Here is a 26,362-nt window from a genome sequence, read left to right as displayed (position 1 = left end):
ACCATCTCAGAGTTTTATTTTGGCGGGGCGGGGCAGGGGGGAGGAGGTTGTTTGAAATGATCAAACCAAGCTCGGTCGTGTTGTTTACATGTTTACAGGGTGAAAATAAACAGCCGTTCATCGGGACACACACACACATGACAACACAAACCACAACCAAACATCCGTTCATCATATGAACACGTGTAATGCACCTGTTCAGACAGCAGGGGGCTGCAGGGGGAGTGAGAGTTTACAGTGATGTGGGGGGTACGGAATCATGCTGCGACACATTTCATCGAGCGCTCAAGTATTAAAGGAATAGTTCAGGTTGTTTTGTTTTGAAGTGTGATTGTATGAGATGCTCCCACACCAAACCCCATAGAGAAAACCAGTGATTTTAACATCACAGGGACACAGGAGTTGTTCCACTGCTGCCTCCATCAGTGAGTTCGAATGTCTTATTTTGTGACTCTGGTGTTTGAAATCCTTTGTTCTGATTAACTACAGTGGCACAAACTGACCACACGGGGCAGCAGTGGACCAGCAGCTCCTGTGCCTCCATGGGCTAAAAACGCTGGTTTTCTCTATGGACTTTGGTGTGGGAGAGAAATGCTATCTAAGGACTGTCAGTACCTCACATACAATCACACTTCAAAAAAACAAAAAAAAAACTGAACTTTCACTGTAATGTCGATCCTTCAAGCACAAGCTTAAAAACAACAATAGAAGAAAAAGAAACTCAAACACATTATTGTCAGGTGTGAAAGATAACAAAGAGAGAGAGAGAGACACAGGAGATAAGACTTCAATTCTGAGATTTAAAAAAAACAAACAAAAACAAAACAAAAAAACACCCCCACCCCGAGTTCACACCTCCACATCTATCTCCACCGCATCCCAGCAGGGGGCGCTGTTGTGATTATGTGGCGTAGCGTTTGGTCCACTGTTTGGCTATCCTGTCATGTTCAGGTCTGTTTGTCGTGTACTGTGTGGCGATGCTTCCGACCAGAGGGTCCGCTGGAAAACAACAGTTCGTTTAGAAACACATGGAGCCAGAAAAATACAAATAAAAGGTACAATTTGTGACTGGACTTCATTTATCGATATATTTTGAAAATGTTCATAAAAACCTCAGCTTTTAGCAGATTCAGTGGCTCTAATGAGGATTTTTTGTATGTGTTCTTTTATTTGCTACCTGACTCTTTCTGGCATAAATACTGACCACTACTGGACCAAAACCTGGTCTTAATGAGGTAGAACCTCATTTCTGAGGAACTGGTTAAGTGTGTGTTCTCACCAGGGTTGCAGTCGGTCAGCAGAGAGCAGATGGACAGCAGGACCTTGGAGATGGTGAGGGCAGGACTCCAGTTGTCCTTCAGGATGTCCAGACAGATCACACCCTGACTGTTGATGTTACAGTGGTAGATCCTCGTACGGAACGTCACCTGAAGACACGCAAAATAACACACACGTCCATCAACGACAAATTTTTTCAGACTTTAATTCTGACGTCTACAGCGTTTGCATTCATACGTATTCCATCACAGAAGCAGTACAGAATGACAAGAATCAAGCCAAAATACAGAATAATATCATAAATCTTCAAAAAAAAGTCCTAATTTACTCTTTTAATTAAAGGTGAATGTTTAAAAACGTGAGGTCAAAGTAAATTCCTACATTTTTTGAAGGAACTTTGGTTGTGACAACTCCTTCACAGGTCGTGTGCCCTCTAGTGGCGCACATGAACATGACAGCTGCCACACACAAACTTTATCACCATCGATGTCAGCGTTTGCAGTGAGAACTGCGATAACACGGAGATTGTGCTTCGTTTTGTTTGGATAAGAACGAACCGTAACAGCAGATAATAGCTTTTGTTTTGTTTTCTAGTTTCTACACGTTTACCATTATCTGCGTCCGTTATTGTTCAAATCTTTAGACTGAAGCTACAATCATATCTAACACCTCCATATAAATGTCATATTTGCTACGTCTCCAGATTTAGAATATTATATGGCAGACAAATAAATTAATTATGGACTTTTAACATTATTTCGTCGCCCAATTTTGCTATAATTTCTTACCAATCGTGACATTTTAATTGAAAGAAATAGAACTTCAGTCAGATTTGTATGCGTTTTCCTCAGATTTAACAGGCAGTAAATGACAAATGGAACAATATTAAATATATAGTAATGCATGTTGGGATTTGTTAAATGAGACATTTCTGTGCCTTAGAATTTCCCACTGGGGACAAAAAAAGTAAAAAAAAATAAAAAAATTTAGCTTTAAAAGAAAAAAGGTTTACTTTACACACACATTTAAAATAGGGAAAGTTTTTATGATATTGTGCATTTTAAAACATCGGAAAATACTTTTTTCAGTTATGTTAAGTACTAGTACTGCTTCACAACTAGTTAGAATAAGTGATGTTTGACCTTGGGTGGTTTGAAGGGGTAATCTGGTGTGAAGGCGATGTCCAGGAAGAAAACTCCTCCCTCGTACACAGAGCCTGGAGGACCTAAGATGGTCGACCTCCACTCGTAGATGTTGTCTCCTTTAGGACCAGCGCTGTGGGGACGGGGACACAAAGACAATTTACAGGTTATTAATCCAATAAATGAGCCACCAACAGTTCTCCGGTGTGTCTCTGTCCACGCAGAGCAAACGGAGGTTACGTACTACAGCTTTATAGTCAGTCGGTGTTCCTTCTCCTTCACCTTGGAGCAGATGTTTGCTGACTCACACACACAGCAGCAGCTGTGGAAAGTGACAGCGACTATAATTCACCTCGTACTTCACCGCGCGTCGCACTTTTCACGATATTCACACAATAAATGACATTGAAAGTCATTAAAAAAAAAAAAAAGGACGACGCGTTACAGCGTTAACAAACAAGGGCTGACCTGAGTAACACACACACACACAGTAACAGACACACACACATACCACACGTCCCTCAGAGGAATGCACTTCATTAACAGTGAGTTAACAGGATTCCTGCAGGGAGACGCTGACCCTGGAGGACAATCACAATCACAACAACAGGAACATGACATGATAGATGAGGTTTCATCAACCACACTGACACACACACACACTCTCGTCTTTATAAGACAAGGGCTGAATGATTCTTTGACCAGGAACTGCTAATGTGATCTTCATTCGAAAAACATAATTTAAATGATTATTGTGTGACATTTGTGCAGATCTGAGAGACACAAACACTTGCCCATCAGTCTGTAGAATAAGACGTGTGAAGACCAAGACAATAACTCATCTAAAATGATGTTTTCACACACATTTTGACAATTGTTCAGCCCTCGTGAGGACGCGTCACTGACATCATGCATTCCCTAACTGTAACTACCACAACTAAGTGTCTCACCTTAAACCTTAGCCTAACTTAAACCCTTAACCTACCTAACCCCAACACAAACCCTGACCCTAAGTACACACACAGACACAGACACAGACACACACACACACACACACACACACAGACACACAGACACACACACACACACACACACACACACACACACACACACACACACACACACACACACACACACACACACACACACACACACACACACACACACACACACACACACACACACACACACACACACACACACACACACACACACACACACACACACACACACACACACACACACACACACACACACACACACACACAGCTGTCAGTAATATTGTTATTTTGACAACTTAAATCTTAGTCATAAACGTAACCACATCCTCAGAAATTAGGTTTTGGTCTCTGTTATTGATTGATTGGTTTAATATATCGCCGTCTTTGATTTTTTTTTTTTCATGTTTGAAACAGTGAAACCGACAATAAATATGGTCAAATTCTGCACCAACATATATTTTTAAATACATATACACACATATAAACACACACATATACATATGTATATATATATATATATATATATAAACACACGCATAAATATAAATATATATATGTATATATATATATATATATATATACACACATACATATATGTGTGTGTATGTATTTATTTAGTGTATAACATCCTTTAAAAGCAGGAAAATAATAAATGAAAGTGATATATCAACATATTGCCCAGGTGTATTGACAGGGTCAGTGTTTATGCCAGAAAGGGTCCTTAAGAGGTAACAAATACAAGTGTGTGTACACGCACACGCACGCATGCACACACACAAACACACACACACACTGAGATAGACTGCTGACATTTCAGCTGCTTCACTTTCTTTCCAGGCCTTTAACCTTTGAGAGACACACAGTGGTTTATCCTCCTGCAGCACTGCAGAGGAGACAAGCTTCACACACACACACACACACCTCAGTATGTACACATTAAAGGGACAGTTCAGTTTATTTTTTTTTATGGAGGCACTAAGACACCGTCTGAGCTGCGTTTACCAGCCTCAGACACACACACACACACACACACACACACACACACACACACACAGTCACTGGCAGAAGAGACGCCAGGGGAAACAACAACAATAAAGCTGATGTAATAAAATCCACACATTAACAACGTGTCTCACTTTATTTCACTGGGTTTTTTTCCCCCAAAAGGAAACTGGAGTTTCTTTTGTTTCTCTGTGACACAAATGTACCAAACACTGCAGCTCCTCTGTCCCTGTGAGATAAAATCACTGATTTTCTCTGTGGACTTTGGTGCAGAAGAGGAAGCAGTTCACAAACTACAAGTATATGTTTTAGGATATAATATTATTATATTAGGACTAGTCTTCCTATTGCCACTTCCATTGCCAAGGGTCTGCACTGAGGGAAAGGAAAACACAACATTGTTTGAGGATCTGATTTTATTGGACACTTTTAAAGTGGATTTAAATCATACTTTACATTCGTATAACTCAAATAGATATGTATGTATATTTTATCATTTCATGTATGCTGTATGACTCAATTGGTTGCATCTCTGGCTTATAATTTATTATTTCTTGATTAATCAAGCACCCGTTTGGTCCATAAAATGTCAGAAAACGGTAAAAAAAAAAGTTGGACATTGTGTTCTCAAAGGCTTTATTTGTTATAAGGAGCAAAGAAACCAGATAATATTCACGTTTAAGGAGCTGAAACGATCGATTTAGTCATCGATTTTCATCCCTGGTTAAATAAATGAAAGGCGGGACTTTAAAATCACTTGATAAAAACCTGAAACTATGACTTTAAGCACGTCCAGAAGATACGACTTTATAATGATTTCTTGGCAAAAGTCTGATTTGACATGAGTCGGCGTGAAAGCCCGACTAATGATGATGACACGGATCAAAATAATCTGTGCACTGTGCTCATTATCGTCATTATCTCTCATCTGAAAATAAATCCATTCTCTCCATCTACACACACACACACACACACACACACACTCTAACACACACAAAGAGAGAGCTTCATTTTCAATCATCACTACCTGCTTACAACTGCACTGTAATGACAGGCAGAATCACTGTAATAATCCTGACTGAGACAACATAATGACTCCACTTTACTCGAGTGCCAAGACAAAGACCAAACCCTCCTCCGCGCTACGATGCCATCCAATAATGAGGGCTATACCAATGCTCTGTCGCTGGTCGCTGCACGAGCATTTAACGCAAAAAACTCCTGCATCTCTGGAACCAAGAATCACGGCACGCCGAACACGAACGGTGAAAAATACGTGCGAGTAATAAATCACGACGTTAGTGATGTTCACAACTAAAGGTGGACGTCCACTTTCTATTGATTTGCAGCACGCTCTGCATCTGGATTGTCCCTGATTTCCCAGGCATCGCGTCATCATTTGCTCTTTTGCTTAACTTTACTCGCTCGTCGTTCTGCACGGAATCTCACGTCAACGGTGGACAGAGACAGTGAACTGTGTCCACAACACCGCTAGTTATTCTTACTACACGTATGTCCTGCGTAGGCCTCGACTACATACATCAAGCAACGCAGGGCGTGAAACAGCAGGTGGCGCCGTAAACAAACAAGGGAGACATTTACCTAAAACATCAACGCCTCAAAATGTCCGTCTGAACTTTTGTTTTTGCTTATTTTAACGATAAACGGGACAGAAAATGCAGTGTGAGTGAGTGCATTTGCAATATCTGGCAGTTATTTACAATTAACAATTAAAAATGAAGAAAAACCTAAAGTTTTATTTAAAAAATACCAGATTTTGCATGTTAAATGTGTAATTTGAACAATATAAAACAAATTTAAAATAACATTTGTGTCAGTTTTTGCGTCAATGTCCAAAAATCAGGTCGAAAAATTTAGACTATGTGCAAAACTATGTCGTTTTTTCCAATTCTCCACTAACCCTTTTAAATTTACCGTAATAACCGCAAGGTGTATTTGACTCGCAACGTCTCTGACAGCACAATTACGGTAACGCAAAGTGTCGCCAAAGCGCGTCGTTTTGGTTTAACGTCTTTCTTGCACAAAATCCACTATCTTTCAAGGATTTCAAGGAACAAGTGGGAATCCCGCGCAGAGCAATGCAACTCCATCATTCTGCTCTACCTGTAGCTGACGGGAGAGATAAAAAAAGAGGAACTTGTGCTTCCACGTACGACCCGAATACCTAATACTGAAAACAGAGGAGAGGAACTCGCTTAAAAACTTCCATTTGTGCAGCAGCCGCTTTCGGTTGTTTGTGAAGTAAGAGCAAGAGAACAGAGCAGCCACTTCCTCTCCAGGGAGGAAGCTTTTTATAGATATGAAGAAGCTGTTGAGAAAACCTCAGAAGTCACAGACGCGCACACACACACACAGGCTGCTAACACACTGCAGAGGTGTGTGTGTGTGTCTGTGTGTGCGTGTGTGATCAGCAGTGAAAACAACAGCATCAACAGTGAGGGAAGCCGAGTCCACTCAGATAATCAGCTGACCAGGTCTTTTACTGTGTCATCATCAGAAAAACAACATCATTAAGTGTTTTCCAAATGGTTTAAGTGAAACACATTTAGGAAAAAGAATCTGTCCAACCCTGTTTAGAGCTAATTACACTACTATACTCGGCCTGGAATGTCAGGAATCTGAGTGACACCCAGGGAGAACGTCTTCACGGCACATTTAAAAAAAAAAAAAACACAGGACGCCCGGGACGACAAGTCATTCCTCTGAACCCACTCATCATTTCAGACAAACTAACAAACAGACAAACACAGCCGTGATGCAGATGCCGTAGTGTAACGTAGTGATGCTGCACACTGACCTGCAGTTTGGAGGTGGGTCCAGTGTGATGTCGGCCAGCTCCTTCTGAATTCTGCAAAAGAAAAGAAAAGAGAGAGAGAGTATGAATCAGGACGCTGATCAAACTGAAATGAAAGAAAACCTTCATGGAACTGAATATGTAAAACCTATTCACAGAGGGGACACAACGTCCGCCTTTGTTTCCAGCCGTGGATACACAGTCGTCGTCGTCATCATGGGAATATAAACATACAAGACTCACTCTCGGTCAGTCTGCATCAGTTTGAGTCAATAACATGTATCCTTGTTGCTTTATCTCACGGTGAAACCGCTTTTTTCTGATCACCAATCCTCATAGAGAAAATCAGCATTTTTACCACACAGTGACACACAACATACTAGTGTGCCGCTGCCACGTTTGTTAGGTTTGTGTCACTAATGTAAATCCAAAACATAAGATTTCAAATGCCGAACTTACAAAATCACACGTTTGAATTGAACTGATGGAAACGGCAGTGGATCGACAACTCTCGTGTGCTGTGAGGCAAAATTGTTAATTTTCTCTATGGGATTTGGTGTGGGAGGTAAGCCGTTTATGGAAGGACATAAAATAAGCAGTTTTCAGGCAGAAAAAACAGTCTAATGAGCAAACTGGCACAGGAAGAAGAAGAGTTGTCAGACACTGGTTCATTCCTTGGTTCCAGTGTATGAATATGAAGCAGTGGGTGAAACAGTGATCAGTCACCTTTTAGCACTGGTGGTGAGCAGTTTGGACGTTTTGCTCATGCTGGCTTTGCTTTCTCGTTTCTTTGGGGGAGATATTGCTTCCTGCTGCTGATGCTGCTGCTGCTGCTGCTGCTGCTGCTGCTGCTGATGTTGTTGTTGTTGTTGTTGTTGTTGTTGTTGTTGTTGTTGTTGTTGTTGTTGTTGTTGTTGTTGTTGTTGTTGTTGTTGTTGGTGAGTTGAAGATGAAGAGGATGAAGAGCTGGTGCTGGCACGGGAATCTTCATCCGACATACCGAGCCTGAGGGACGAGGACACATGATGATTTTAGGTGCAAAGATCACGTGTATTAGTGAAACGGCAAAAAAACGACAGGTTAATTGTCACGTATGTTGCCCGATTATACGCCGAATATAACATTGACACTTCCTTAACAAAACCACGTCACGTGATCTTGAATACACAGTGTTATCATCACGCAAACAAAAGTTAAGCGTTTTCTTAATGGACCCTCGCGCTGTGTTCTCTCTGAACCCCAGACTCCATAGACATTTCCGCCGTTTTAACTGTCAGGCCCGTGCTGGATGTTGACCCGGGTGTGTTAGTGTGAATGTGCCCGATTGTGACTGTCACACGGGATAATTCGCGCTCATCGGCGAACACTTCTCTCCTCCTGAAACGCTCGCTTCTGACCCCGGCTCCGTGTTTGCACTCGAGCCGTGTATTTTTAGCTCCGTCGGGCTGCGACAAAGGAAACGATCCGGTTAAAGAGTCCGGCTGATGGGGCCTAGCTCTGCCCGACACCGCGGTAGCGGAGACGGGACCACACGACACCAACACGAGGCGCCTGCTCCGGACCGAACCGAGTCGGAGGAAAAGGACGTGTTGTCGCAGTTGTGGCCGGGGACCCCCGACACTCCGCCGGAGCAGCCTCCCGAGAGAGGAACCAAACTTTGAGGCGAAGAAGTGAAGGAGCGAGCGGCGGTGGTGGTGGTGTGGTGGTGGTGGTGTCCCCATTACTGCGTCAAAACCCGGGATAAACACGCAGCTCACGCAGCGACACCACACGCCTCCATTTAAAGGCTTAGCTCGCGGTTTTTAAAAAGCCATGTCCGTCGACACGCAGCTGATGTGAGAGGATGGACCGAGGACGTCCACGCTCCACTCGCGGTGACACGGCTTCACCTGTAGTTTCACACCGAAAAACACGCAACACATCACCTGTTCAAACACGAGACGACGCTCCGACACAAACATAGCGTTATAGATACCTTTCTTCCTTTGTGTGTGTGTGTGTGTGTGAGTGTGTTTTAGCCTCCGCCGCCTGGACGCACCAGTGTGAAAGCAACTGCAACGAGGACGAACCGCACTTCCGGTCAATGTTGTAAAAATAAAAGCACAGGCATACAGCGAGGGCAAACTTCCATGATATGAATAATAATACTACGAGGACTAAACTAAAATGTACAGCTCCAGTGTGACGGCAATAGCGACACCTAACGGTGAAACAGCAGAACACAACAAACTGAAAACGCCACGGAAGTTCCAACTGTGAGTTCGCACCACATTAATCGCGTCTACGAGTTCATTCGAAACGTGAAAACACTGACGAGAAAAAGCGTTTTTGGCGTAAAAACACTTATTAATAAAAAATACAAGCATGAAAACACCAATATGAAAATACTTAAACGAAATGAAAAATGTGTGATATTAACATACCATCTGTTCATACTAAATAACTTAATTTCAATAAACTAATTGAAATGACACATTTTAAATACTTTATACATACAAAACGACACATACATATTACCAGGTATCAGAGGCGCTTTTATTTTGTCGGGTCCAATCGTCAAATTCCGGTACTATCTCAAACTATGGACAGGATCTTTATTATTTTCCTGCTGGACGCGTGCCTGTCCTCGCCGGAAGTGTTGGTCCAGCAGCAGACAGGAGTCCTGACATCAGTGTCTTTAAAACTTAACCCCCTCCAAAACAACAACAGTCACTTACCTTTAAAGGGTTACTTCAGGGTTACTTCTTGACAATAATGCTAATGCACATTCAATTGCTACAGTTGTATTTACATTTTGACTTTACAATGCAGAATATACATTAAGATCAAGGGCAGTCCAAGCCTTTGTGAGGCTCTTTGACAACATCAAAGCACTTGTGAGGGAATTCTGCACTTATATTGACTTTAATCTTAAATGGCTTTAAAAAATCAATAAGAATGGTCTTTTGTGTCGAACGTTCACTTTGTATTCAAACATGGCAGAATACGAAAGAACAAAACAGACAACAATTAAAGAGATATCAAAATAAATAGCTATGTAATATTGGCATTAAATGTTAGAAGAAGAAAAAAATAACACACTACACTGAAACAGCACCTTGTTAATTCACAACTGAATGGAAATGAACAATAAGACAGTGTTGAATAAAATAAACAAATATTTAAAAAACATTAAAGAGATAGAACTGTAACAAGACAAGATCACATAATGTCATTGTATCATCGTGAACAAACAATAAAATAAAACAATAAGACACTGAAATGCTCTCGGGGGCCCTAAGCAGGTGCTTATTTTAAAGAGGTTTTTATCATTTGTTTTATTCTCTTTTTATCTTTAAAAATGTTTTTAATGTACCAGTACTCTGTATTTTAAAATGAACTTACTTTAATTCACTGTCACTTATCAACACTGTTGTCAAACACAGGCTGTTTGTGTCGTCTGTTGTTATTGATGCTAATAATAACAGCACGTTCATCTCTGACGTCTCACTGCTGGTTTTTGTCCATCCTGTCTTCCTGTAGTGTGAAAGAGGACAGGAAAAGTCCTCCTCCTCCTCCTCTTCCTCCTCTGGTGGAGAAACATCTCCTCACTGGTCTGGGAAAACCTGAGGATCAGATGAATGGATAACTAGCAAAAAAAGGAGAAGCAGAAAATGGCTAACAACAACAAAATAATGGCTAGCTTAAATTACTACTGCGTAGCAATGGCTAACAACAGCTAACAGTGGTTAAAATCGCTACCGTGTGGCAATGGTTAACAATGACTAACAATGGCTAACGATAGCAAAATAATGGCTGACAAGGCTAACAATGGCCCAAAATAGCTAAAACCAATGCTACTGTGTGGCAATCGATATTAATGGCTAACAATAGCGAAAATAATGGCTATCAACTGATAACATGACTAACAATAGTTAACAGTGGCTAACAATTGCAAATAAATTGTAATGGCTAATAATAGCAAAAATAACTAGCAATGGCTACTTGTGGCAATGTTTAACAATGGCTACTAATAGCAAAAAAAATGGCTAACAATAGCTAGAAATAGCTAAAAAAAAATGATACTGTGTGGCAATGGTTAACAATGGCTAACAATGGCTAACAATAGTTAAAAAACGGCCATAAATGTCTAACAATGGCTAACGATAGCAAAATAATGGCTGACAAGGCTAACAATGGCCAAAACAAATGCTACTGTGTGGCAATGGATATTAATGGTTAACAATAGCAAAAATAATGGCTATCAACGGCTAACATGACTAACAATAGCAAATAAATTCTAACAGCTAATAATACCAAAAATAACAAACAATGGCTACTGTTTGGCAATGGTTAACAATGGCTAGCAATATCTAAAAAACGACCATAAAGGCTAAAAAAGTCTAACAATATCTAACTGTAGCTAACAAAAACGAACCGCCTGAGATACGTTTGTTTCCATGTCGTTTCATATTTCTCAGCTGGAGCACGGTGAACTTGGAGGTGACAACAGTTCTGACACACACACACACACACACACACACACCCACACAGACACACACACAGACAGACGGACAGACTGTGTCACATTACAGTCAGTGTTTAATCGAGTATTCAGTGAGTATTTATTGTTACAAGGCAGTAAATGTACAGCGAAACTAACACTATCATCATCATCATCATCATCATCACACTCACTCTGCTGCAACACAAACAACAGCATGTCCACTAAAGGAAGACACGTCCTGATGCCATGCACTAACACTGACCATGGGCTGGAAACAAACAAACAAACAAACAAACTGAATGATCCTTTTTTTTTTTTTTTTTTTTTTTTTTTTACACGAATCCATCACATGAAGTGGGAAGGACACACGCACTCTTGTATGTAAAGAAGATACAATGTTACAGGAACAATAAGAACAACAGCATCGACAAGAAGAACGAGAACAGTATTAAAGCTTTTCATGACCATATCAACATTCAGTGTATTGGAAAATACAATCCCAATAGACTCTTTGTATAAAAAAGAAGCTTTTCAAGTCAGCGTGGAACAAATAACAGTTCATTTCTCAGGGGCATGGGGGGGGGGGGGCACGGGTGTGCTTCCATAGATGTGGGAGGGAGGAGGGGTCTGTGTGTGAGTGTGTGTGTGTGTGTGTGTGTGTGTGTGTGTGTAGGGTAGGAGTCCGGCTGGTCTATGTGGCGTAGCGTTTGGTCCACTGTTTGGCTATCCTGTCGTGCTCGGCTCTGTTGGTCAGATACTGTGTGGCGATGCTTCCAACCAGAGGGTCGGCTGTGAACACAACAGGGAAACAACTCAGTGATACAAACAAATAAACAAACAAACAAACAATTATTATTTTAATTCGCCGATTAGCTGTTTGGGCCAGAAAATGTCAGAAAATGCTGATCGGTGTTTTCCCAGAGCCTGGAGATAATGATGTTATCATTACCACAAACCAACCTGATTCAGTTTGATTGGTTTCTTAGTTATTTGGCAGCAAATATTGACATTTAAGGAGCTGAAAAATCAAAACAATTAATCTGTCAATTATTATTTTAATTAGCAGATTAATTATTTGGTCCATAAAATGTCGATCAGTCTTTCAAGAAACCTCAAAATAATGATGTTTGTTTTGTCCACAAACTAAAAATGATTCAGTTATAATGATGTCTTTATTTGGTGCTAAGAAACCAGGAAATATTCACATTTAAGAAGCTGAAAAATCAGAGATAATGAGTTAAATTAAACAAAAAAACAAAAATAGTTGGCCTTCAATTTATTAACTGCAGATTGCAGCCAACCACCTTCTCTGCAGAGGAACGTTCTGGGCGTTTGACGGCGGTTGAGACGGGAAAAGACAAAGCGACGACGTGCAACTGAGACGGGATTTGAGCCGCAGACATTTTTATTTTATTTTTTCCCTCCAGGTTGAAATGAGCCTGTGTGACGTGACGACAGGAGCAGCAGATGAACTGTCAGTCCGTCCACGTCCTCTGCTTTAATGAGCTACATGTCAATGATGTCCTCCTGCACAGCAACGAGCGCAACGGAGACAGAGATATTTTTAGGCTAATTCACCATGCGACGTCCATGTTCACCATTTGTGGCAGGAGACGTGTAGTGAGCGGAAAGAAACGGAAAGAACGAGGCATTTGATTCTGATTCAGAATTTTCCAGATTCGCTCTTTTTAAACCCTGTCTTACCTTGGCTTTATCTCCATTTTTATGATTTTTTATGCTTATTTTACTTGAAGCAAAAAAAATCTATAACCAGGAAATATTCACACATTGTTCACTTGAAGGGGGTTATAATTTAAAGATTTTAATGAAGTGTTCTGACAAATTCTGACTTTGGCTTTTTACTATGTTCTGTTTGACAACATGACACTGAAAATTAGGCTTTAAAAAAAAAAAAATACAGATTATTGTGGTCACGCAAGATTATCACAGTCACGCGAGACTACTATGGTCACGCGAGACTATCGTGGTCACGCGAGACTACAGTCTTTTTAGTGTCGTTGACCACAATAGTCTCGCATCAACGACACTAAAAATTCAAAAATTATAATTACAGATTATTGTGGTCACGCAAGACTATCGCTATCACGTGAGACTACTGTGGTCAGCTCAAGATTATAGTGATCAAGATTATCGTGATCAAGATTATCGTGGTCAACTATATTAGTCAACTATCGTGGTCACGCGAGACTATCGTGGTCAACTATCGTGGTCAAGATTATCACGGTCACGCTACCGCGGTCACACGAGACTACCGTGGCCACGCGAGACTACAGTGGCCACACGAGACTACAGTGGTCACGCGAGACTACAGTGGTCACGCGAGACTACAGTGGTCACGCGAGACTATCGTGGTCACGCGAGACTAAAGTGGTCAAGTTGATTGCAATGGTGTTGTGCAGTTTGTACAGAGCAAACAGGAAACAGGTTTTATTAATCGATGTTGGATCTTCAAAATATAAATTGCTATGAATTCGGAAAAACTGTTTTTTGAACCCAGTCCGAGTGTGGGTAGAAGGAATCAGAGATAATGGGGATTATTTTTGTCTTTTTTGTATCACACTTGAGAGAAACTCCAGCATCATGTGAAGAAAGTCAGGAGGGAAAGAGGAAAAGCTTTTTCTCTTTTTCACCCACACACACACAGTAGAATCTCTAGTGCTGCACGAATCAAAGAGAAATCCCTGCAGACAAGACACAAGCTTTCATCAGAGCTGTTCCCTCTGTGAAATCACCATCTTTCCTCTGCCTCTCCTGCTCCGTCACATTCGTCCCACTTGCGTTTCTTCCCAACAATCATATCAGCGATGATGCTTTTATCACCTCTGCTTTGCTTGACGTGATACTTTGTATCAAGAGACATTAACGGCGCTGGTCGCCGAGGCCCGGTGGACGTCAGTTTAACTGGTCAATAAAAAAACAGATTGAATTATCCGTCCCTCCAGCTGTGGTCTTGGCTCGGCTGGGTAAACTGGCTCGTAATGGATTTAATTAGCTTTAAAAAATGTTGACGTCTCAGTGAACGGTGTCAGCTGTTTACAGGATTGTGTTTAGCCAGCCAGTCCCCGATAAATAAATATTGATCGGACTGTAAACAAAGGCAGCAGAAGAGGCCGTGAGAGATGTTCTCCACCAGGTCAGGCTGTCAAACTAGCAGTTTGTTTTTTTATCTTAATCACAATAAATGAATGGATATCAATAGGTTATTGGCATTCATTGCATTTTTATTACATGTTTAAAATGTTGGTGTATTGGTTAGCACAAGATCTGGGTTTGTAACAAGGGCCTTTTCTACACAAAGTCCAAAAACATGCAGATTTGGCAAATTGGACACACGAGATTGACAGTGAGTGTGAACGACTGTTTAGCCCTGTGATGGACTAGTGACTTGTCCACGACCCGAACCCCGCCTTTCCCCCTGCGTCAGCTGGGATTGGCGATAAAAGCGGCAAAAGATGAATGAAAAACGTTAAAAAACTTGTCAGTCGGCAGATAAAAGGCAACAAAGCCTGATAAACCTCTGAGGAAACTGATGCTGCTGCTCCACAGAGCAAAGCAACAACCTTCTGTATGAAATCCACACAGAAAGGACATGTCAGTCAACGTGTCACAGCTACAGCTGTGAGGAGATGTGACAGGAAGTGGGTGTACATGTGTATGTGTGTGTGTGTGTGTGTGTGTGTTCTCACCAGGGTTGCAGTCAGTCAGCAGGGAGCAGATGGACAGCAGGACCTTGGAGATGGTGAGGGCAGGACTCCAGTTGTCCTTCAGGATGTCCAGACAGATCACACCCTGACTGTTGATGTTACAGTGGTAGATCCTCGTGCGGAACGTCACCTGCGATGACACAGCAGAGCGATGGCGGGGGGGTTAGAAAACGTTTTCAAATAAATACAGTCCTATTCATTCTTAACAGCCTGGTTTTTGGGACAAAACATCGCAGCTAGCAAACCAAACACAGTCGTGTACGAGCAAGTTCCAAATATTTTGGGCTAGCCACTGTTAGCAATACCGGTCGATAACAGCTAAAAAGCTCTACATGTACATAAACATTTTCTTTGTGGATTAGCATAAAAAACAAACAATTGATGGTTCAGTCCAATAGATGGTGCCAAGCGCTCACTTTCACTCCCCTCCTCCTCTTTTGTGGGAGTTTATCGCAATATTTGATTTAGCAAAAAGGCACTATTTCGCAATATCTCAATAATATCATATGGTGTTTAAAATGGCGTGATAACATCGTATATCGTGGTGTATCTGGTGAGAAAGCCACTTCACACTTTACTGCTGATGCTGCCACTCCCTGAGGATCTACCTCAGTCAACAGTCTTGTGAAGACGCTGCAGAGTCCAACATCAGCACAGCGAGGCACAGCATCATTAAATGATGACCTTTGGCCTCTGCGCTTCTTCAAGATTGATGATGCTGACCAGGATTGGCAGACCAGACTTTGCTTGTCCTCCTTCGTCTCCCTCCCTCTTCTATCCTCTATATTCTTTCATTAACTCTCCGTTCCTCCCTTCACATCTTCCGTCTTATAACAAATAAACAAACAATCCCGCTGTGTGAGCTGTTGTCGCTGCAAAAAGGGGATCGTGGTGTAGCATTAAACCAGGAAGTCATGATCAGATCAACTCCGATCTGAATGACTATCAGCATATACCAACCCTTTTTTCTATCACACCTTTCATACACATTCAGGCATGTACGTAGACTAGCTGAGCCAGGAATCAAACCCACAACCTTCCAGTTAAAAGGCACTGAAGAGTCATGAGCGCAATGTCCGACACAAGAATCATCGACAACAATTTCCAACTGTAGGTTAAAGTTAAAAGACTTAAAATACTACCTATAATTCCCAAATGTACTTAAAGTTCCTAAATCTACTCAAAATTCCCAAATATACTTAAAGTTCCAAAATACTCATAATTCCCAAATACACTTAAAGTTCCAAAATCTACTCATAATTCCCAAATATACTTCAAGTTCCAAAATATACTTCAAGTTCCAAAATATACTCATAATTCCCAAATATACTTCAAGTTCCAAAATATACTTCAAGATCCAAAATATACTCATAATTCCCAAATATACTTCAAGTTCCAAAATATACTCATAATTCCCAAATATACTTCAAGTTCCAAAATATACTCATAATTCCCAAATATACTTCAAGTTCCAAAATCTATTTATAATTCCCAAATATACTTAAAGTTCCAAAATCGACTTATAATTCCCAAATATACTTAAAGTTTCAAAATGTACTTATAATTCCCAAATATACTTCCATTTCCAAAATATATTTAGTTCCAAAATCTACTCATAATTCCCAAATATACTTAAAGTTCCAAAATCTACTTATAATTCCCAAATATACACGGGGACATCAGTGTGAACGGACGTGTACGAGAGCTTCTACTTCTCACTTGATTTATAGCGTCAGCGTACACATTTTGCTGAGGAGTTAAAGCCTCAATGGTCAGTTTCAGCTCTTCTTCAGCAGACCACGATGACACATTTGTAAATGATGTTCACATTCGGAGGAAAACACGATGTCTCGCCGCTGCAGCAGCAGCAGCAGCAGACGGAGAGTGAGCGTGAGGGAGAATACACAGTTCAGAGAAGCTCTGCTTCATGTTGGATGAACATACTAATGTCCTTGGCCAACACTCCAACCTTTATCTGAGAGTATCCGTGTCGGCCTGAACAGGCTTTTTTCATCCTAACATGAGTGAGTGAGTGAATGAGTGAGTGAGTGCAGGAGCAGCTGCAGCTGTCAGACTGGTGACTGTGAGCCGCTGAGCTGCTGCTGGATGACACAGCTCACAGCCAGCCTGGAAAAACAAGGCAGCAGGAGTTTAGATGAGCTCTGTTCTCCTCTCAGCTGACGCTGCCAGGAAACACACAGCTTTAGCCGGGCCAGGAAGAAAAAAAAAAGATATATAGCGGGAGTGTTTGGAAGTGATGATTCCACACCAGACTGCCAATGAAACACCCAAGGCTGCGATTTAACTCCCGATAAACTCAATGTGTGGTAAATATTCCGTGTTTTTTCACACGTTAGGGTTTGAGGAATCCAATCCGGTGGTGCTTTTCCATGATACAGTTCTAACACTACTCACTGCACCAAAGCCCATAGAGAAAATCAGGTGTTTTTTTACATCATGACACAGCGCTGCTGTCAGTCCACTGCTCCCTCCATCAGTCACTTCAGATGTGTTATCTGTTGACTCCGGTGTTTGGAGTGCTTTGTTTGTATTTACCCAAGTGACAATAATTGAACAAACAAGGCAGCATTGGACAAACAACTCGAGAGTCAACACGAGCTAAAAACGTTTTCAGGGATGGAATGGTTGACAAAAGTGACATAAACATCAAAAAGACTATTCTAATGGGAAAAATAAAGTGGCAAACATCATAAGAATTGATTTTAGACTTGGGCACGGGTCGATTGTGTTGTTTTTTTTAAATAATTGAAACAAGTTTTCAGATTTTTCTGCTTCTTAAATGTGAAAAAGAAATCGACAAAACAAGACATTTGGGGAAAACAAATTCAAGGGTCTTAATATTTTGCATCTGACAAGTGTCAACGTGAAAAGTGAGGGTAAATTCAGCTGAGCTAGTAGACCTCATAGAGACCGAAACCTGGTCCTAATGAGGCAGAACGATATGGAAAGATATGGCGTGAAGTGGATTGATTATTAACCTGCACTGAATTTTGGTATCCCACATGAAAGCAATAATATATATGTAAATTATTGATCCTAGTCTCACTTGGGTGTGGGATTTTCAGATTTCAGATTTCAGTTTGGGAATGGCAGGTCTAAGGAGTTTATGGTTAACTATAGAGTACTTACAAAAGACCAAAGTACCTTTGTCAGAGTGGTAAATATCGTTTATATTTATGCATGATCTTCCATCAAACTCACCTTGGGTGGTTTGAAGGGGTAATCTGGTGTGAAGGCGATGTCCAGGAAGAACACTCCTCCCTCGTACACGGAGCCTGGAGGACCCAAGATGGTCGACCTCCACTCGTAGATGTTGTCTCCTTTGGGGCCGGCGCTGCGTTGGTGAAAATAAGCAGAGGGGAAGATATTGAGTCAACACAGCGGCGTGTGTTTAGACAGCAATAATCCTAACTGTTACTGTGTGAGTGTGTGATTATCAGCCAAACAGAGCAGCCATTTTCAAGTCATCGTCTGTCAACCGTTTTCCTTTTGTTGCCTGCACCAAAATTCAACATTTTTACACTCGATGGAGGTAGAAAAGTTGGTTTAAAGATAAAAAACCAAAGAGTGAAATTGAAATAAAAGGATGACCTTTAAATATCATGCCACTGAAACATCAGTTCTGCTTCTGTGTCTCGCCGCGCGGAAGCGTCAGGACTGAGGAGGAACAGATTTTCCTTCCTCGACTCGGAAGAACGAGAAGCGAGTACTTTACAACAATAAATGGAAGCAGCAACCAAAGGCCACCTTTTTATTACAGCTACTGGCCAATCTCCTACTTATGCTTCTTCAGTGACACGGAGTTTGGCTTTTCGAGCTGCAACTAACGATTATTTTCTCGATTTACTCTCAATTGATTGTAGGTGTGAGCGTGAGAGTGAATGGCCGTTTATCTCTATGTGTCCCAGTGACCTGTCCAGGTTGTACCCCGCCTTCTACCCTCTGTCACCTGGGATTGACCCCAGTGACCTCCTGCGACCCTCACGTGGAGGATAAAGCGGCAGAAGATGGTTGAATGAATGGAAACACAAAAGCTGCTAACAACACAACACAACACAAAGCTGTTCTCAATCAAAAAAGGTAGGTCCGACCCCGGGGGGGGGCTTTACAGTTACCAGACCTAATCGTACCGTGATGGAAAACACGGTACGATCGCCGATGATTTGTGGCAGACGTCCGGGAGATTTGTCTCACACAACAGGTGCAAATTGGACACAAACGATCCCTCGGTGCATTGCACGCGACGTGATTTGTGAACAGACGAGAAAAACAGAGGTGCCGAGCTCTGTTTCGTCACTCTTCATCATCAGTGCCTCACTGTTGGGCAGCTGGCTGCTCTTGAGCCCCATCCCTCCATCCACCCCCACAAACACACACACACACACACACACAAGCACAGCTGCAAGTACAGAGGCCCTAATCCAATTCCATTTACTACTGGAATTAGGCCAGATGCCCCTGTTGGTTTCATATATTACTTTTACTTTCATCATTTACACACAGAGAAAGCCAAAGAGAGAGGTGTGTGTGTGTGAGTGTGTGAGTGGAGCCGTTCATGTGAAACAGCCACAGCAGATCTATTTCTTGTCGGCGTGTGTTTGGACACAGGGAGGAATTATGGGAGCAGAAGATGCCAACGTGTTCTCCTGGACGGATAAAAATAGCTCAGGGAGCGATGGAGTGCCAGCTCTGACGGGCGGTAAATCCCCGGGCTGGCTTGCGATGCTGTGGCCTGATGTGACTCGGACTGGGAGAAGAAATGTGTGTTTATGTGTCAGACGGCACTTTCACAGCGGTCAGACTTGATTAAAACACAGCGTGGTGCAGGTGTTGGTCTTGGATCGACTGAAACCACCGAGTGTATCTTGGGTCTTGACCCACAGCTTTTTAGCAACGACAGAGTGGTTTTTAAAAGGAGAGCGATATATTTTTAGTCTATATCCCAATATATATGAGATATATTTGGATATAAACATCGTCTCTCGGGATTTGTGAACATTTGCTTTTAAAATATTAGTGCACAATGAACCGTTTGGTCAATAAAATGCTAAAATCCGTCGATCAGTGTTTGTCAAACCTGGAAATGACAATGTTCTCCAACGTCTTGTTTTGTCCACAAACCAAAATGATTCAGTTTTAATGATTTTTTTTTGTCACGTGGAGCAAAGAAACACAGACAATATTCACATTTAAGAGGCTAAAACAATCAGAAATCTTGTTTTAATCATGAAAAAGCTTCAAAACTATTAATTGGTTATCAAAATAGTTGACGATTCATTTCAGCTCTAGTGTGACATGATCATAAAATCAAGGCTGCAACGAACAATTAGTTTCATAATTGATTAATCTGACTATTATTTTGTACTTTTTTGGTCCACATATTTTTTTGATTCACATATGAATTGCGATTCTAATCATCCACGATTCTGAATCGATTCATAAACTTCAAAAATCGATTTTTGATTTGATTTTATTTTTTTCTATTTTTTGAAGAAAAAAAAACAAGTTTGTGTTATTTGTGTACAGTTTATTTTTGTAGCTTCTGGGAGAAAAAGGCAGCTAGCCTAAGCTTTTATCTAGGCAAGTTTTTTTTTTAATCACATTATCTTATACAAACTGTATTGTTTTGATGCCATAATTTGCCTTAACACACTATGCATTGTATCAATTTTTGAAACAAGAATCGGTTGAATCGAAAATCGATTTTGAATGGAATCGTGATCCTAAGAATCGGAATTGAATCGAATCGTGAGCCACCCAAAGATTCACATCCCTATTATATACTGTATAAAAACATCCATAAAACAAAAAAAAGTGACTTTTCATATATAATTTTGTCAATTCCATCCCATTTATCATCATAAATATGATTATTATCAAAGCAACAGCCTTTAAAACCAGTAAAAGTGGTCACATACTTATGACAATATCCAAAACCTTAAAATCGATATATTGTCTCGTCTCGTCGTGGGTTCTTGTTTTAACACTTATCATGCTCAATGTGTCCGTTTATGAGAAACCCACCATGTCAACATTGTTCCACGAGTTCGGTTTGAACGCGCTGAATTGCGAGGATGAAAGAAAGAGCAAAGTCAGGGTGGTTCGTCCGTCGGAACCCACAAACTGCCGGTGTCGTCTCTGAGAGACGAAGCCCGTGATTAGTCGCATCCTCCCGCGCTGTCGCAGCTTCAGATCGTCCTCTCGGCCTCTTAACGCCGGTCAACCGCTGACTTTTCTCTGCCGCAGTTCCAACAGTTCACATCTGGAAGTGTTCAGGAGCTGCAGCCTGGAACGACCCAGCTCCAACAACAGCGGATAAAGGAGCTTCAGAGCTTTTCACTGATATTTGTTCCGTGGTCTGTCAGAATGATGGAGGACACGGACCTCTGAGATTGTCCTCAGGGTTTTCTCTCTCTTATTCATCCAAGGGAAGCCGGTTATCTTCCTTTATCAGATGATGGAGACTTATCTTTAAGAATCGAGGGTGAAAAAGGCGTTCTTTTAATTATGAAGCCTGGATGTGAATCAAGGACCTGTCACTATGGCAACGTCCACACTGTAAGTCCTGTAATGTCCTGCTACATCCTTTAGCTCCATCGCTACAGCCTGAAACCGACCGCTGGACACATTTACTTAATTTTATTTAATGTAAATCTCTATTGAGGAAGTTTTTTTTATAAGAAGATAATAAAAAATGTAATTTCCTATGCAGGCAAAGAGGAGCGGAAGTCTAAGTCAGACAGATCTGCGGCTAAATTGGAATCAACGTTATATTTTATTCATGTAAAATGCTAATAGACTTCCTGAGAACTTCACTCTTTTATCCCAATGCTTTAATACCAAACTTAAGGGATCCTCTCAAACATCTGATCATAACCAGATTTAAAAAACACACACTACAACAGTGGTTCTCAAAGACTGGGTCGGGACCCACAGATGGCTCACTGGGGATTGTTTTTGTGGTCACCAATCAAATGACCTGGAGACTTATTTCTTCTGATTTTTACCTGTGATTCAACATATTTTAATTGTAATAGTTAGCTTAAATGTGATGAAGTTTGACTCTGGAAGCTCTATATGTTTATTATTCTTTTCAGGACTTTCAGGAGATCTACACACACACAACTAAATTCAAAGCCCTGATAGAAACAGCTGTGGTTTAAAGACTCGGTTTCCCCCTCAGTGGATGAGTGACATCTGCGCTCAAAGTGGCGACATTAATCATTTCGCCCTACGGGCATATTGATAGTTGCCTTAGCTAATCAATTCCGCTAATGAGGCTGAGTGACAGGATAACTGTCAATCTCTGTCAAGTCTCAGGAACCTGTGGGGGGAGGGAAACGTTTGACTTCAGGAACGACGTCTTCTTTGGTGGTTGTTTTTCTTTTCTTTTTTAAAATTACCCATAACTGCCTGTTTTTTTTTTTCCATAGTCTTCACTGAAATCACAATATATTTAATTTATTAACCAAACAACAATATCAGAGCTGCCACAATTAGTCAATTAATCAATTACTATTATATTATTATCAACTTTTTTTTTAAAACAACCTCTCTTTGAGAACATCAACATTTCCAGGTTTGGGAAACATCAGTCAATATTTTCTGGACCAAACAAGTTGATTATTCAAGAAAATAATTGACAGATGAATTGATTATGAAAATAATCGTTAAAAGTTAATCGATAACCGAGTTAATTGTCAACAATTCTGATTCAGTTGAGTTTCAGTGTTTTTTTCAATAATCAAAACAAGAGTTTTTCTGATATTTCATCTTCTTCAATGTGAGTATTTTCCAGTTTCTTTGCTCCAAATAACAAAGAAATCATTGGTTTGTGGACAAAACAAGACATTTGAGAACATCTTCCTTTCTCTTGGCTTGGTAAACACCGATCAAAATTGACCATTTCACCGATTATGAAAAATAATTGCTACACTCTTAGAAATAAGGGTTCCAAAAGGGTCCTTCTACAAGGGCTGAGGTTCTACCTAGAACCATTAGCTTCTGAAAAACCCTTTCCTGAAGAAAAGGTTTTTCAAGGGTTCTTGGTAACACTAATGGGGTTCCAGTAAGAACCATTTTGATCCAGAGAACCCTTTAAAACCCCTTTCCTGAAGAAAAGGTTTTTCAAGGGTTCTTGGTAACACTAATGGGGTTCCAGTAAGAACCATTTTGATCCAGAGAACCCTTTAAAACCCCTTTCCTGAATAAAGGGTTTTAAAAGGGTTCTACCTGGAACCCTTCAAAAGGGTTCCAGGTAGAACCTTTTTATTCAAAAAGGGTTCTCCTATGAGGACAAGCCGAAGAGTGTCTAAGAGTGTAGTTGCAGCTAGATTATTAAAATAATCGCTGACTGTTGCGATAAACAATTGTGTCAGTATTTGGTTTGTTTTCCATACTTAAAACAATTTTTTTTAGCTACGCTGTAGATTTAAATTAAGGTTAAATGGATTTGCACGGCTTAAATTCACAAAAAGGTCAATTTGCCATGAAGGGCTTTAGTGTGGCAGTTTTCTCCAAAGTCTTCCTACAGCGTTTTTCTTCATTGTCGAGCGTCTGAACCCGCACGTCGTACATTCTTTTATTCTTGTGGGCGTGAAAACAAATCATAAAACAGGGCTCAGTAAAGTTTGCACACAGTGGGTTCGACTCTTCTGTATCCAGCCCACTAACACAGTGTTGTTATTGTACAAGCACCTCAGCTATGTGTCGACGCTCAAGGGCACTGCGCAAATGTCAGTGACTCACTGGGGAGTGAACAGAGACGCTCCACCACACACACAACCATTACAAACACACCAGGTAAATAAAGAAGCAGAGCTCGCGGACAGACGGCCGAGTGGGACACTGACACATTGTTCATACAGGAATTTACCAGAGTCCTATATTTGAACTGCGAGTGTGAAGTTTATTTTAATCCCGTTCTTGTGTAAATCCTGTAAAACCAGGACCGGCTCCACTTGGCCCGCAACTCAAACTCAGCCTCCATTATCTGCAGTGAAGAAGAGAAACCTGATGGGCTTCATTACCATCGACTTATGCTTCATGATGGATGGCTAATCCTTCCTCCCATTCCAGATTACGGACTAACTGGATTAAAAGCACTCTGCACTTCAAAGGCTTCCGGTGGCTGCAAAAAACATCAAGAGTCCGACGCTAGCTGCCTCAGATCTTTTTCGTACCGTGCCTTCCATTGACATCGGAAGTTGGAAATGGGAGTGACGTCATTATCGCCAACATTTTTCAAAATAAACTTCATAGAAGATGACGTTTTTCAAAATAATCTTTATAGGAAATGACGTTTTCCAAAATAAACTTCATAGAAGATGACGTTTTTCAAATTAAACTCCATAGGAAATGACGTTTTACAAAATAAGCTTAATAGAAAATGACGTTTTTCCAAATAAACTTCATAGAAGACAACATTTTTCCGAATAAACTTCATGGAAGACTCCCACCCATTTGACAGGTGCCAAAGAATGTAACTGTTGGGGCTATTATTTTGTTACTATTCCTAATTGAAAAGCACTAAAATACATGCCGTACAGTAACAAATCACACTGTTCCATGCAGTGGAAACATAGCTAAAAAAAGGTGAAATTCAAAAATAAAAGCTCTTTTAAATCCTCTAGTTAAAGGGTCTGACTGATGACTTGTCCCCTCATTGTCCATTTTCACTGCATTCTGCTGCAAATTCACAATAACCAGTGCACTGACAAGGTCAAACGTAGAGTAACTCACACCCTTTAACCTTTGCTTCAGCATTAAACTGACCACATTTCCCCATTGTCTCCAATGTGTTGCCTAGCAACACGACATCCCTGCAGTGACTGTGAGCATGTGTTGTTTTTCTTACCCAATTTATTTATTTATTTTTGGCTGCGAGGGGAATTTCCATGGAAACAACAACAACAACAACGACGACGGTACAAAGCCTCTAAACTGTCCGCCTGACACAATGAAACATAAAAGGCCAATAATCAAACGCGTGGTCTCTCACATTCATACTCGCTCATGGCTCATATCCTCCAAATAAGTCCTTCAGGGACAAATCAACACACATTAAGCGATTAAATTAGCCGACAAGATCATATGAAAGGAATCACGGCGCAGATTACTTCCTAAACATTAGTGACAGCTCATGGGCCGACGTCAGATCTAATCCTCTCTCTGGGCGCTGCCTCTGATGATGCCCTTAAATAAGGACTGTGAGATTCTCATCACAAGAGAGCAGCTGGAGATGAATTAGGACGTTCACGCTTTGTGCCTGATGAGCACCGACAGTGCAGTCATGGGAAAAGCTCATCACTCCAGACTCGGTTACCTCGTGTCTTATCTTTATGAAACAGAGTGACAGAGACGATGGCTGCCTTTTTTTTTTTGTTGTTTGCACAATCAGATTAATGTTAACATGGTGCAGAGCAACACGTGACTCCATAACAGTCGCAAATACCAACGGAAGACGATTGTTATCTTGCAATTAGATGAACGTGTCTCATAAATTAAAGGCTATCTTTCAAACTCGTATATAAAAGGCCAACTTTATCAGTCTGATACCGGTGAAAATCAAATATGACATAGCACGCGAATTTAAAAGAAGCAGCTCGTGGACAAGCGGAAAGGGAACTTGGCTTGTAACCAAAGGGTTGCCAGTTCGGGTCCCCACTAGGTCAACCCCATTTGGGATTTGGGATCGCACAGAAACTCGCGTAACTTAATTGCTGTTGTGTGTTTGCGATGTTTTGAACTGAGAAACGCAAACAAAACTGTGACGCAACTGTTTCCAGCTCAACTCTCATTGGTTATTGCAGGATTCTGCTCACGCCCCCCAATCGCTGTCCAGTCGTAAATATCAAACATGTTTTATCCTTGAAATCGGGAAGATTCTGAGG

General features: G+C 41.0%; 2 protein-coding genes across 3 annotated transcripts in view; both read right to left on the bottom strand.

The window, feature by feature from the left end:
* Positions 1–30: 30 nt before the first annotated feature.
* On the bottom strand, positions 31–9,283 carry LOC310935762 (ubiquitin-conjugating enzyme E2 E1-like). Of its 2 annotated transcripts, none has more exons than XM_083899705.1 (6): positions 9,214–9,283; positions 7,965–8,243; positions 7,242–7,292; positions 2,421–2,553; positions 1,280–1,427; positions 31–999 (listed from the first exon to the last, which is right to left on the bottom strand). In XM_083899705.1, the coding sequence occupies exons 2-6, from the start codon at positions 8,234–8,236 to the stop codon at positions 902–904; spliced, it is 702 nt and encodes a 233-aa protein (XP_083755831.1). In that variant the 5' UTR covers positions 8,237–8,243; positions 9,214–9,283; the 3' UTR covers positions 31–901. The 2 variants fall into 2 exon arrangements, with proteins under 2 accessions (XP_083755831.1, XP_083755832.1); XM_083899706.1 differs by lacking the exon at positions 9,214–9,283 and adding an exon at positions 9,164–9,177.
* Positions 9,284–12,133: 2,850 nt separating this feature from the next.
* Positions 12,134–26,362, bottom strand: part of LOC310935763 (ubiquitin-conjugating enzyme E2 E2-like) — a 36,440-nt gene continuing 22,211 nt past the window's right edge. The window contains exons 4-6 of the mRNA XM_083899707.1: positions 18,672–18,804; positions 15,432–15,579; positions 12,134–12,513 (exon numbers count right to left, since the gene is read on the bottom strand). Coding sequence (XP_083755833.1) covers positions 12,416–12,513; positions 15,432–15,579; positions 18,672–18,804 — 379 coding nt within the window. The 3' untranslated portion in view covers positions 12,134–12,415. The remainder of the gene's footprint in view (positions 12,514–15,431; positions 15,580–18,671; positions 18,805–26,362) is intronic.

This window comes from Microchirus variegatus (assembly GCF_963457635.1).
Source record: "Microchirus variegatus genome assembly, chromosome: 13".
NCBI lineage: Eukaryota > Metazoa > Chordata > Actinopteri > Pleuronectiformes > Soleidae > Microchirus > Microchirus variegatus.
This window is presented reverse-complemented; position numbering and strand designations above follow the sequence as displayed.